Below are 12,030 nucleotides of genomic sequence, written 5' to 3' on the forward strand. Positions count from 1 at the left end.
CAGGGCCAGGCTCCCTCCGCAGGTCCCGGGGCCACTGGCACGGTTATAGGGGCGGCGAGCGCAGGGTTGGATGAAACCCACCCCTTGTGGCTGTGACCCCAGGAACCCGCCATGCTGAGAAACCACCCGGTTTGGGTGGCAGAGCTGAGTTAGTGACCCCCACCCTCGTGCACGTGTTACAGTCGGCAGGACTGGGGTGCCACACACCGACCCTGGGCAGACCGGCTGAACAGCAGCCGTGGCACAGGCCTCCCAGCAACCAGCGACCAGGGGAGGCCTCCAGGCGCCAGGCCAGGCCGGGCCGGTCTGTGCCGCCCAGACAGCCCTCGGGGGTCACCCTGCACGCCACGCCCCACGTCCTGCCACAGGAGGGGGCGGCCCTGGGTCCTGAGGGCCTGGGTGTTGGCTGGCCACACTGGGAGGGCAGCGTGGGCACGAGGGCCTCCTGCTGGGAACAAGACTGTCTGAGGGAGACGACACTCCTCCTCCCTCGGGAGGGGTTTCCAAGAGAACCACAGTCGCAGTGCGTCCACGGAGACGCCAGTGCCCGGACGGCGAACCAGCAGGTGAGCCTGGACCCGGACACGCACGCTTTCTGCTCTGGGAAGCGAGTTGGGGATGGGCTTTCATGGACCACATGGCGCCACGTGGGCCCTCCCACCTGCAGAAACACAGGCAGCGACAGACACCGAGCCCCTCGCTGTGCTCGTGCTTGGGGCCACGGCCTGGCCCGAGCCCTGCGGGCCCCGGCGGCGTCCTTGGCCCGGCTCCCAGGTGCCCTTGGCTTGGCAGCAACCCCCTCACACCCTCGGGCCCCGTCATGCCTTTCTGTCTGCCGCAAACAGCAGGCTGAGCTTCTGCGAGTCAGTGCAGTTTAAGAACTTGGCGGCTGCTGTTTTCTCTGTGGACGTTTGGTGACCAGATCAGATCGTGCCACTCTGCCCGACTGCAGAGCCATAAGGCTGGCTTCCCACGGGCCCCCCATGGCCACAGGCAGCAGCCCGGCACCTCTGGCCGGCTTGCTCCAGGGGCTGTGCCCAGTGTCCCCAGCAGGACCCACCTGGTGACGACTAGATGCCAGACACACCCGTCACAGGGGAGCCAGTAAGCCAGCCCCGAGGCAGGGCACCAGTGGGGGGCGGGTGGCAGCCCCTCCCCTCCCCCCACCTGGTGACCCACCTGTGCTCCCAGGCCATGCACTTGGTGACAGGCTGGGGACTGCGGCGGCCCCTGGGAGCCTCACACTTGCGCGGTGCTCCAAGGAGGCGTCTCAGCAGGAGCAGCCCCACCCCTCGGCCGGGAGACAGAGGCGGAGGCAGGCAGTGAAAACTTCCACTTTATTTGGCCGATGTGTCCCAATTCCATCGTGTGGGAGAAATGCCTGAAGAGCTGTTGACAGCTGACTGGGTTGAGGTCCCTGGCTGTTGCCCAGCCTGGAAGCGGGGGGCCTGGGCTCTGCACGGTGGGGGCCACAGGCCCAGCCAGGAGCCGGCTCTCGGAGGGGGCCCGTCCTGGCCCAGCCGGCGCCCACAGCCCCTGCATCGTGGCAGGGCCCCAGGGACAGAGGACTTGAAGTCTGTGCTGACCAGACCGCGTGGGAACCACGCACAGTTGTGGCAACACTGCCACAGGTGGGAGGGGCCTGTCCAGCATGGCACAGTCGCTCTCCATGCGGGGGACATCTGTCTCCAGTGTGGCCCGGCCAAGGTGGGACGGACACCCTGACACCCCAAAATGTCTAAAAACCCCACAGGTGGCATCTCGCTGAAGTGATCGGATGACAGTTTAACAGGGAGGCAGCGCTGCCCGGGCGAGACTGCGCAGGCGCGCGGCCGTGCGGAGGCCGCGGGACGGGCTGGCCTGGGTCAGCCCCGCCGGCAGCCCAGAGGCAGAGGGGAGGGCGGGCTCCAGCGGACTAGTGTGTGCGGGTGAGGTGTTGCTTCGGAAAGCTCCCTGCATTTCCGGTCGGGCTCGTCCTCCCCCGGTGCGTGGCAGAAGTGGAGCTGCAGGGTCGGCGCCGGAGGGGCGGGGCGCCGGCTGGGCTCTGCCTCACAGCTCGTCCTTCATGGCTTTATGATCCTCGTCCTCCTCCAGGTCAGGCTCCTCCGCCTCTTCCAGGTCCTCCAGGTCCTGGGGTGGAGGGGGGGGTGTCTGTGGAAGGTCACGGCCTGCCCCCCACGCGTCTGCCCCCTCCAGCCCTCAGGGCGCGTGGGGCCAGCGACAGCCTGCCAACCACCGTCCCAATCACACCCAACTCGGCAGTGGGAGTGGCCCCTCGCCCACTTGCCGAGGGCTTCCGGGTGACCTCTGCTCTCAACACAAATGTCCTGCTGGTCAGCAGCCCCACCCCTGTTGCTCCCTCTTGGCCTGGGACCAAGTCTGACATTTCCTCTGCTGCCCCACACTGACCACAACTCACAGAGGGCACCTCAGGCAAGGGGCTGGGGGAGGACATTGACGTCCAGCGGGGAGCCATGTGGGGCGGGTGCTAAGACTTCAGGGGACCCCTGAACAGCACCCTGCCCTGGGGTGCTGATGGGTGAGGGACATCACCGCGAGGGGAGGCCTCTCCCAGCCTGGCAGCTGTGTCCAGTGGCCTGCAGGCTGTGGCCCCAGAGGCCAGTCAGGGTGACCATCACTCACGTCGTCATCCCCTGCCCCTTCCTGGCCGCCGCTCTCCAAAAACTTCTTAAAACCATCTAGCGTCCGCTCCCCATTGTAATCGATGACCTGTGGGGAGGGGAGTGAGAAGCAGACCCTGGCGGCACCTTCCCCCCCCCCCGGGAGGCAGGGGCTTCGAGGACCCACCCCCGCCCCGCGGCCCGGAGGCGCACCGTGCGTTCTGCGCTGGCGGGGAAGAACTTGAGGGTGGGGAAGCTGTGCACTTTGACGGCCTCCACCTCGTTGGCCGTTGAGTCCATCTTGGCGATGACAATGTTTTCGTGGTCCTTGTATGTCTCTCCCAGCTTGTCCCAGATGGGGGCCAGCTGTTTGCAGTGGCCGCACCACGGGGCGTCTGGAGGCGGCAGAGCGAGCAGGGCTGAGCCCCGTCCCCTGGCCCAGGAGGCCACCCCTGCCCCCACACCCGCCCCGCAGGCCCAGGGGGTGGCTCCACTCACAGAACTCCACAAACACGTTCTTTCTCTCGTCAAAAGCAACTTCTTCAAAGTTCTTCCCGACCAGCACTTTCACAGGCTGCTTGTCCCAGTCTTCGGGTGGCTCCTGGCTCATCAGGTGAGGCTGGAGGGCGGAGGGGCAAGGATCAGGGATGTGGTGCTCACGGCCCCCACCCACGGGCCCCCGGCGCCCCTCACTCCCCACGCAGTGTGGCAGCAAAGGTCACTCTCCCGCTGCCAGGGGCCTGTCCTCAGGGTCCTAAGGGCACGGTTTCGGGGTCCACACTGGGAAGTGAGGAGCCAGCGGGCCAGGCCCAGCCAGGCGTGGTGCACACCTTGACCTTGCCCTCCAGGAAGCGGTGGCAGAAGTCCGTGATCTTCTCCGCGGTCAGCTCGCTGGACTCGGGCTTGTACTTGGTCATCTCCTCCTCCAGGGTGATGAGGCGCACGGCGGGGCACTCCTCCTTCTTGAGGCCGAAGAACTCCAGGATGCGCTGGTTGTCTGTGTGGTCGCTGTCGATGAATATGAACAGGATCTTGGGGGAGAGACAGTACGCTGAGAACGGCCGCCTCGACTCCGCACGGCCCTGCACACAGGGCAGCCCCAAGCGGGGGGAAGCCTCAGCCCGCCCTTGACCTCGGGGAGGCCCACGCACCTTGCCCTTGAAGTTCTCAGCAGCTTTCTTGAAGTCGCTCAGCTTGCCCTCCCGGTCGGACACGCTCTTCGGCAGGAACAGCAGGATGTGGGTCTTGATCTCGCCTCCGAAGATCTTCGGGGCCGTCTGTGCCACAAACAGGTTACTGGGTCTCAGCCACAGGCTGAGCCAGGGACGAGAGACGCGGGCTCCGCGGGCCCCGCACCGCCGGAAGGCTGGGTGACGATGGGGACTGCGAGGGTGGGGCGCCCGGGGCTCCCCACCACCGGAGCCGCACCTGCTCAGTGAACTCGATGACCAGCGGGAGCTGGTTGTGCTTGATGAAGTCCAGCAGCTTCTCTTTGGTGACCGCCCCCTCAAAGTCGTTCCGACCTTCATCGAACTGCGGACGGAGAGAGGGCCCTGAGCACCGAGGGCTCCACGGGGCCACCAGTGTCCCCGGCCCGCTCAGCCTGGGCCAGCACAGGCCTGCAGGGACCAGCTGGCCCACACCCTGCCCCACGGGCCCCGCCGATGCACTAAAATGCCTGGGAAAAAGTAATGTTTATAAAAATGTGATTTTGGTAGCATGTGACTAGTTTTCTATTGTTGTTTTAGAACGAATTACGTTCATTAAGTTTCAAAAAATTTCTCGGTTCTAATTAGTAACATAATCGAAACCAACAAGTCTCTCCATTTAACAGAAGCTCTCCCAGCCCTGGATGGTGTGGCTCAGTGGACTCAAGGGTCGCTGGTTCGATTCCCAGTCAGGGCACATGCCAGGGTTGAGGGCCAGGTCCACAGTAGGGGCCCCATGAGAGGCAGCCACACACTGATGTTTCTCTCCCTCTTCCTCCCTTTCCCCCTAAAAATAAATAAGCTCTTAAAAAAACAACAAAAAACCCACAAATGGCTCTCCAGGACCCCCTGTCGAGTCCTGGGGCCACGCACGGGGGGGCTGCCTGACACAGGTTGTCCTGTGCCCCGAGTGGCAGTTCAGGCCTGCTCCCCACCACCACCTCCCGGCTGCCTTGCAGAGGAGCTGCAGGCCTTCCCCCCTGCTCAGTCCTCTTTGCACTTCTTCCCCGTAACTTCCAGAAAAGCAGGGTGCCCTTCCCACCTTGCCCCCCACAGACCACACCAAGGGCCAGGTGAACGTCAGGAGCCCAGACGAGGCCCCAGCCCCTGCTCCCCACGGGCTGAGGCCGAGGCCAGCTCCACCTTCCCCAAACCCTCGAACGTGGGGAGTTCTGTGAGAAGGGCAGAAATGCCAAGGTCAAGCGTTCGATGCTGCGAGGAGGGGGCTGGCCGGCCCCACACCCAGGGAGACACTGAGCCCCGATGGGGGACAGACAGCCCCCACCCTGCCCTCTAAGCAGTGTCTGCCAGTGTCACATGGGGCCGCCGCTCTGCTGAGTGGCAGTCTATCTGGTGACGCTGCCACGTGACGCCAGGTTGGCGTCTCCTTCGTAACAAGCAGACGGCCGGCCATCGTTCAGTTGGGGCCGGCCTCAGGAGCCAGCCTGGTCAGGCCTCAGAGACTGCGTCACAGAAAGGCTGGACGCCGGTGTGGCGGGGAGGCCGGCACCACCCCGCCCGAGAACAGAGGGGCGTCAGAACAAAGACACAGGGCGCCCGGCTCTCAAGCCCACTGTCCAGGCTCCGTGCCAGCGATGCAGGCCGGACTCACAGGCTCCAGTGCCGCTGGTGCCACCGCGCCCCCGTCAGCCTGGACAGCAAGTGGCAGCCGGCTCAGCCCCGGGAACACGTAACAGCCCCGCACACTGCAAGAAACTGGGGTGAAGAGCCTGAAGGAGGGGGAGCAAGTACAGGCAAGAAAAACAGGGCGTGGCCGCTGAGAAAGTGGGGCCGGTGGGCTGGTCCCCACGGGGGCTCTGCACCAGACCCTGGGCATGGAGGTGCTGGCCTGTGCGGGCGCGGACCCCGGCCAGCACTGCCGTTTTCTGCAGAACAGAAATGGTGGCTCTACCCTTCCAGGACACGATTGATTGCCCAAACCCACGGTTCCGGGAAGACACCCACCCTCGGTGTCGGGGTGACGGGGACAGCGTGAATGGGTCTCAACGTCTCGGAGAGCATCTCTCAACCTGAACCAGCTGACGTTACGACGTTACCTCTGCCCGGGCAGTTCCTGTCCCCCGCAGGCGGCTGAGAGGCCTCCCCCGCCCAGCAGGTCCTGCGGAAAATGCCGTCCCCCACCCCGAGGCAGAGCCGGAGACCAGCACCTTGCTGCCCCGTGTCCTCGTGGCGTCCACTCTGACGGCCTGGGCGCAGGCCACCCTGCAGCCTGCCTTCCGCCGCCTCCACTCTGCATGTGGCTTTTGTCCCCCAACCCAGGGACAGCCCTGTTCCAAGAGCAGGGGTGCCTGACTGCCTGCCTCCCTGCCCCCCACCGCCTGGTAGCCGAAATAAAAGGCAAAGACTCCCCCAGCCCCTGGCCTGGCCGGGGAGTCCACTGGTTAGAGCATCGTCCCAATAGGGACGGTTGTGGGTTCGATCCCCAGTCAGAGCACAGACAAGAACTGATCAACAAATGTGTAAATGAGTGAAAACACGAAGCTTCTCTCTCTCTCTGAAATCAATCAGTAAATTAAAAAAAAAAATTAAAGGCAGAGCCCCTCTGCTGTGGCCATAGTGTGCAGCGCACCACAGTTAAGGCACGAGCAGCCCCTTAGGAAGAGGAAGGGCCGGGCCCAGGGGCCCTCAGAGCAGAGCTCTAGGCCAGGCTGGGGGACGAGAAGTTTTAGAGGCAGAAATAATGTTGCACCACACACAGTGTAGCTAATGCTGCAGAACTACCCAGCAATGCCTAAAACGGCCGGCGCGTTACTTTGTTTCCACCCTCACAGAACACTGCGCCCGCCCGCTGGCTGCCACAGGAGCGGACAGAGGGCCGAAGGGCGCCGTCGGAGTGGCGCTGACGGCCTGACATTGCACAACAGCCCTGATAACTGCCAGGCTGGCGGCCCGGCATCCCTGGGCAAGGTCCTCGAGGAGCACTCGGCAACAGGAAGGCGACGCCAGCCCCAGCCTGAAGCCTCAGCCCCGCCCCGGGCACCGCCACCCCAGGCCACTCACCTTCTTAAAGAGCACGACCCCGTCCCCTGACAGCTGGTATTTGGAGAACACATCGCTGCTGGACGAAATCCCGAAGGGAATGTCGTCGATGGCCTCTGCCGCCAGCAGGAACTGCTTGGCAGCGTCCGACCCCACATCCTGTTGGGGAGAAGCAAAGGTGGTGGCGGCACGCCCAGCACCAAGGACCCCGGCCTCCGAGGCCACAGCTGAGAAGACCCGAGGTGAACCCCACAGTCTCTACCTTGAAGAAGCCGATGACCGTCACCTCGCTGGACTCCACCAAGGCCTCTGCAGCAGCCCCGTCCGGCAGCGTGGTGGCCGCGGGGCCTGTGCGCTTCTTCAGCCAGTTCACAATGTCGTCGGCTTCTCTGCCAGCTGCGTCCAAACACAGGCAGCGTTCGCTCGAAACTGGGCCCCACCCTCCCTGCCTGACCTGAGCAAGGCCGCCTCTCGCTGCGAAGGTCAGGCCCACGGGGTCACAGGTCCTTCCCCCTCCAGCCCCTTCCCATTTCCCCATCGCCCCTGACGTCCGCGGTCACTACCCGCACTGCCTGTGAGTGGGAGGCCCGCTCCCGCCAGGGCCCCCCCAGTCGGCTTCAGCTCAACTAGAGGTGTGCTGGACCTGCCTAAAAAGTCAGCCCTGCGGCCGGTCTTCCCACCGAAACTGGGCTGACAACCTGCCCTCCTTGGCCAGGCCGGGTAAGCACCCCTGTCCCCACAGCTCCTGGACCAGCAGGAAGAGTCTCTAAGGCGCCACCCAGAGCAGAGAGAGTGGGAAGGGAAGCAGCTGGTCCTCCTGAGACGGGGTCTGACTGCCCAGCCTGCCGAATCTCACACTTAAAGGGAGATTCTGCTGCCCTGACTGGTGCGGCTCAGTTACTTGGGCTTCACCCTGCAAACCAAAAGGTTGCGGGTTTGATTCCTGGTCAGGGCACAGGCCTGGGTTGCAGGTTCTGTCCCAGGTCCAGGAACATACAAGAAGCAACTGATCAGCCCTGGCTGGTGTGACTCAGTGGACTGATTGCGGGCCTGCGAACCAAACAAACGCGGTTCGATTCCCAGTCAGGGCACATGCCTGGGTTGCAGGCCAGTTCCCAGCGGGGGATGCACAAGAGGCAACCACACACTGATATTTCTCTCCCTCTCTCCTTCCCTTCTTCTCTAAAGATAAATAAGCAACCGATCAATGTTTCTTCACACAGATGTTTCTCCTCCCGTTTCTCCCTCCCCTCCCCCTCTCTAAAATCAATAAGCACATCCTTGGGTGACAACGTCAAACAAACAAACAAACAAACAAACAAATAACGAACAGCAGCCCAGTGAGAGCAGAGCTGCTGCCGTCAGAACTAACGAGCCAGGCCACTTCAGTGCGTTCTGACGGCTGAGCCACAGAACCGGTTCTATGGACAAAAGAGTCCCCGGTTGTCTGTCACAGGTACTGCCTGGGTGACAAAGAGCCCAGCCCCAAGCCAGCAGTGTCAGAGTGAGCAAGAAGCAGCTGAGGGCTGGGCCGACGGAGAAGGGCTTGAATCCGAGTTCTGCCCAACAGCTGTGAGCTGGCCGTCTGATCCCCAGCCCTTCCTGGTGGAAAGCCCCCAGTGCCCGGCTTAGTGGCCGGCACAGCGGACAGCAATGCCGCCCTTGGTGCCGCAGCCCCCCACTCTAGGCCTGCTGTCCACGCCCAGGGTGTCACTCTCCACTTGGGAAGTTCTTCCAGGATGAGAGTTTTCCTCAAAGACCGAACTAGAACTAGACCAAGAACTTGGTCCAAGGACTGGTTCCCTCCACGTTTCTGAAAATGGGCCCCCCACCCCTCAGGAATTTTCCAGGGCTTGCTGGCAAGTCCCACTCTAGGCCCAGGATGGGCAGAGCCGAGGCCACACCTGTGTACTCTCTGGGGGAGGCTGTGTCCCCATTCTTGAAGAACTTGATGGTGGGGTAGCCACGGACGCCGTACTGCTGGGCCAGGTCGGACTCCTCTGTGGCATCGACCTTTGCCAGTCTGATCTCCGAGCCTTCAGCCTTCAGTTTCCCGGCCGCTTTGGCGTACTCAGGGGCCAGAGCTTTGCAGTGGCCACACCAGGGGGCGTCTGAAAGGAAAGCGAGATGCTGGAAAGCACTGGCCCCAGCTCCCAGCTTCCCTGGTCCGTGGGCACTTCCCTCTCTGAACACCTTATCTGCTCGGCAGATAACCCTCTCAACGTACAAGGCTGAGCTGATAGCTTAGTGCTCTTGGGCAATATGGGGACAGAGGCCATGAATGACAAACCAACACCACTTCCCACTTTGCTCGGTCCCCATTCAGCACAGGAAGACTAACTCTTTAACGACCAGCAACTTCCTATTACCCGCGTGCAGGCAACTGGGGCAGACCCGCCCTTAGAAATTCCCTTCAGGACAGCTGAGAGGTTAAGGGGGCGAGGCCACCCGCGTCAGGACCTAGTCACACGTATGTGACACACACCTGTGCACACCTGTCCTGAGCCTCAGGTTTACAGCTGGGTCTTTATACTGTGAGGACAAGACTACTTTTTAGCCAAGGGTGGCAGCTGTGTCAGGCCCAAGGTGTCCACCACAGGTGGGCAGGGCTTAAACACGTATAAGCACCAGGTCTGGGTTCTGGAACTAGCTGTCATAGGCTGAGGGCGCTTTGGGAGCCGTGAGGGGTCTGCAGCCTGGCAGGTCCCTTTGTGTTCGCAGCAGCACCCCCCCCCCCCACGCAGACCCTGTTTTCGCAGAGGGATTCTGCCATGTGGATGTTGGTCACAAAAGCAGTCCTGGCTCTCAGCCCTCATCTTCCTGAGGGTCCAGTTTGGGCAGGAGCGATGTCCCCGGGGCACCTGCGGCGCAGAGGCTTTGACAGCAGGGCTGGGGGTTGTCTGCCCAGGATGAACCTCCGTGGGGCTGGGAATCAGCGCGTCCAGGGGTGGACCGAATGCTAACAGCCCCCAAGACCCCAATCCACTGTCGGGCTGAGGTGGGAGGTTGGGACGGGCGCCCGCCCCTCGGTCCCCCCTCTCCCCGCCTCGCGCCCCAGCCCTCTAGCCCCTGGAGCCCCCTGCGCCCCTCGGACCCATCCCCACCCCACGACGGCGGCGAGGCCCGGGCAGCACTCACAGAACTCCACCAGCAGGTACTTGTGGGCCGCCAACGCCTCCTCGAAGTTGCCCTTGTGAAGCACCAGGACATGGTCCTCCTCCTCGGGATCAGCGCCCGCGGGGGCCAGCACGGCCAGAGCCACGAAGAGCAGAGAGCGGCGTAGCATGTCGACTGCAAGCGCAGCGCTTCAGTTGGCGCCGCCGGACAGCGAGGCCACGAGAGCGCGCGCTGCTCTCCTCGCCCTTATAAAGCCGGCCACCACGCGCGTGCCCGCCCGCCCCCGCTCGCTATTGGCCGGCGGATCCCGGGGCCCGCCTCCTCCGCGCCTGGAGTGGACGTCTACACTGCCTCCGGCCTAGATTCGGAAGAGCTCCGCGGGACTCCACCGCCCTCGCCCGGAATTGGCGGAGGGGCTCGCGCTCGCGCTGTAACCCCGCCTCTCATTGGCTCCCGACGGAGAACTTTCTCCTCCTCGACTTGTGACTGGTGGCTTTCTCCGACACTTTCTTCGGTGGTGGAATGGCTGCTACCATCGGGGGCCCGCGCTCTGCGTCTCCTAATTGGCCAAGAGGCGCTCACCTAGAGCAATCCTCTGTCAAACGTGGCAGTGGGGCGGAGCCCCCGCCGAGGGGCGGAGCTGCGCCTGTGCATCTGAAATCTCGCGTGTTGCATTCTTACTGGACCGCGTCTCCGTGACTGGCAACGCCCTCCGGTTCCTAGGCTGACGCCACTTCCGGCGCGCGTGAGACTCGTGAGGCTTCTGTCTTAGGAAGTCTTGGGCTTGGGCGCGGCTCGCCGCTCCCTGGATTCGGGGCCCGGCGTGCTCCCAACGTCGGCTGGTGGGACTGGGTGGACTGCGGCACCTGCACGGAGCGAGTCCTCCTAAAGGTCCAGAAGGGGGCAAATGGACCCGGGGCTCCGCGCAGATGTTGCGCAAGAGCTGGAGCCGCCCGCGGGCCAAGAGGACTCCTCGGTGCCCGCCAAGGCGAAAGGCCCCATGGACTACACTATCCCTTCCCCTCGGCTGCCGAGTCCTCCAAAGCTGCCCGAGGCATCTCGGGCACTGAGTAGCAGCCCGAGAAGGCCCGGTCGCACGCAGCGCCCTCCAGACGCGCGCTGTGTAACAAACAGGTGGTCGCCACTGCCACCAAGGCCACTTACCGCCGGTGTAAGACTGGCTCTGAGTGTAAAGCACACCGGATCGGGATAGTACGGGGAGATTTTCGAACGATATTCCCTTAATGATCTTTATATTGACACATCAGAGTGTTTTTTTCTTAACGTGGCTCCACGGGAATTTAAAATAACACACGTAGCTCGCATATTATTTCTGCTGAAGGGTGGGCTCTAGGTGGATACGTTCCCCGGTGCCCACCGCCTTCACCCCCCTCCCCCACTTCAGAACCTTTCCGCTGTATTTGTAGTTAATTCCTCCTTTGTAAACCGCCGCTGCCACTGACTTTGAAGACTCATCATTAATTTAATAACGTCAGGGGGAGGGGAAACAAACACTCCCACAGTAAATGTACACGTCGCCTAACATCCTGATTTCAGAAATGAGGAAACCAGAAAGAGGCTTTCCTACTTTTGAGAGTTTGCACTTGTTAATATATTGCTCTCTGCTACGTGGGTCTCCTTCAACTAGAAGACCAATTCCTGAAGGTCGCTGGCTTCTCTGTGCACCTCCCCCACTTCCAGTAGAGAAGCGTCAGCACGAGGTGGCTGTACCTGCTGGGGTACCTGCCTGCTTCCCAGGGGTGACTTCGCAGGAGCTGAAACTTTCTGCACAGAAGGGCTATGAGCTTATGCCTCCCCTGCAGCTCGGTGGGGCACAGGTGAGGATTGCCTCTTGTGCTGCTCCCAACTCCCAACGCTTTTGTGGTTGGGATGACCTCGTTTTACAGACCACAGTTTGGGACCTGAGATGAGGGACATGGTACCATATCCGTGCTTCTTGAGTCGCTCTTGTGCACCAACTGTGCAGGACCAGCAGAGTGGGGTTTGCAAAGCTGGGGGAGACCTGAGATCTTGTCTCTTGGGTGGTTGGTCAGTAGCTGGGTGAGGGAGCTGCGGCGCTGCGT

The 12,030-nt window shown here is 62.6% G+C and overlaps 1 protein-coding gene across 1 annotated transcript; it reads right to left on the reverse strand.

Moving 5' to 3' along the window:
• Positions 1 to 1,318: 1,318 nt before the first annotated feature.
• P4HB (prolyl 4-hydroxylase subunit beta) lies at positions 1,319 to 10,514 on the reverse strand. Its single transcript, XM_037157925.2, has 11 exons — positions 9,968 to 10,514; positions 8,734 to 8,940; positions 7,092 to 7,225; positions 6,851 to 6,988; positions 4,050 to 4,154; positions 3,773 to 3,898; positions 3,452 to 3,652; positions 3,120 to 3,240; positions 2,835 to 3,016; positions 2,644 to 2,730; positions 1,319 to 2,130 (listed from the first exon to the last, which is right to left on the reverse strand). Exons 1-11 carry the CDS (start codon positions 10,113 to 10,115, stop codon positions 2,050 to 2,052), a joined length of 1,530 nt encoding a protein of 509 aa, XP_037013820.2. The 5' UTR covers positions 10,116 to 10,514; the 3' UTR covers positions 1,319 to 2,049.
• Positions 10,515 to 12,030: the final 1,516 nt, after the last annotated feature.

Source organism: Artibeus jamaicensis, unplaced genomic scaffold (genome assembly GCF_021234435.1).
Source record: "Artibeus jamaicensis isolate MK-2021 breed Jamaican fruit bat unplaced genomic scaffold, CSHL_Jam_final contig_2259, whole genome shotgun sequence".
NCBI lineage: Eukaryota > Metazoa > Chordata > Mammalia > Chiroptera > Phyllostomidae > Artibeus > Artibeus jamaicensis.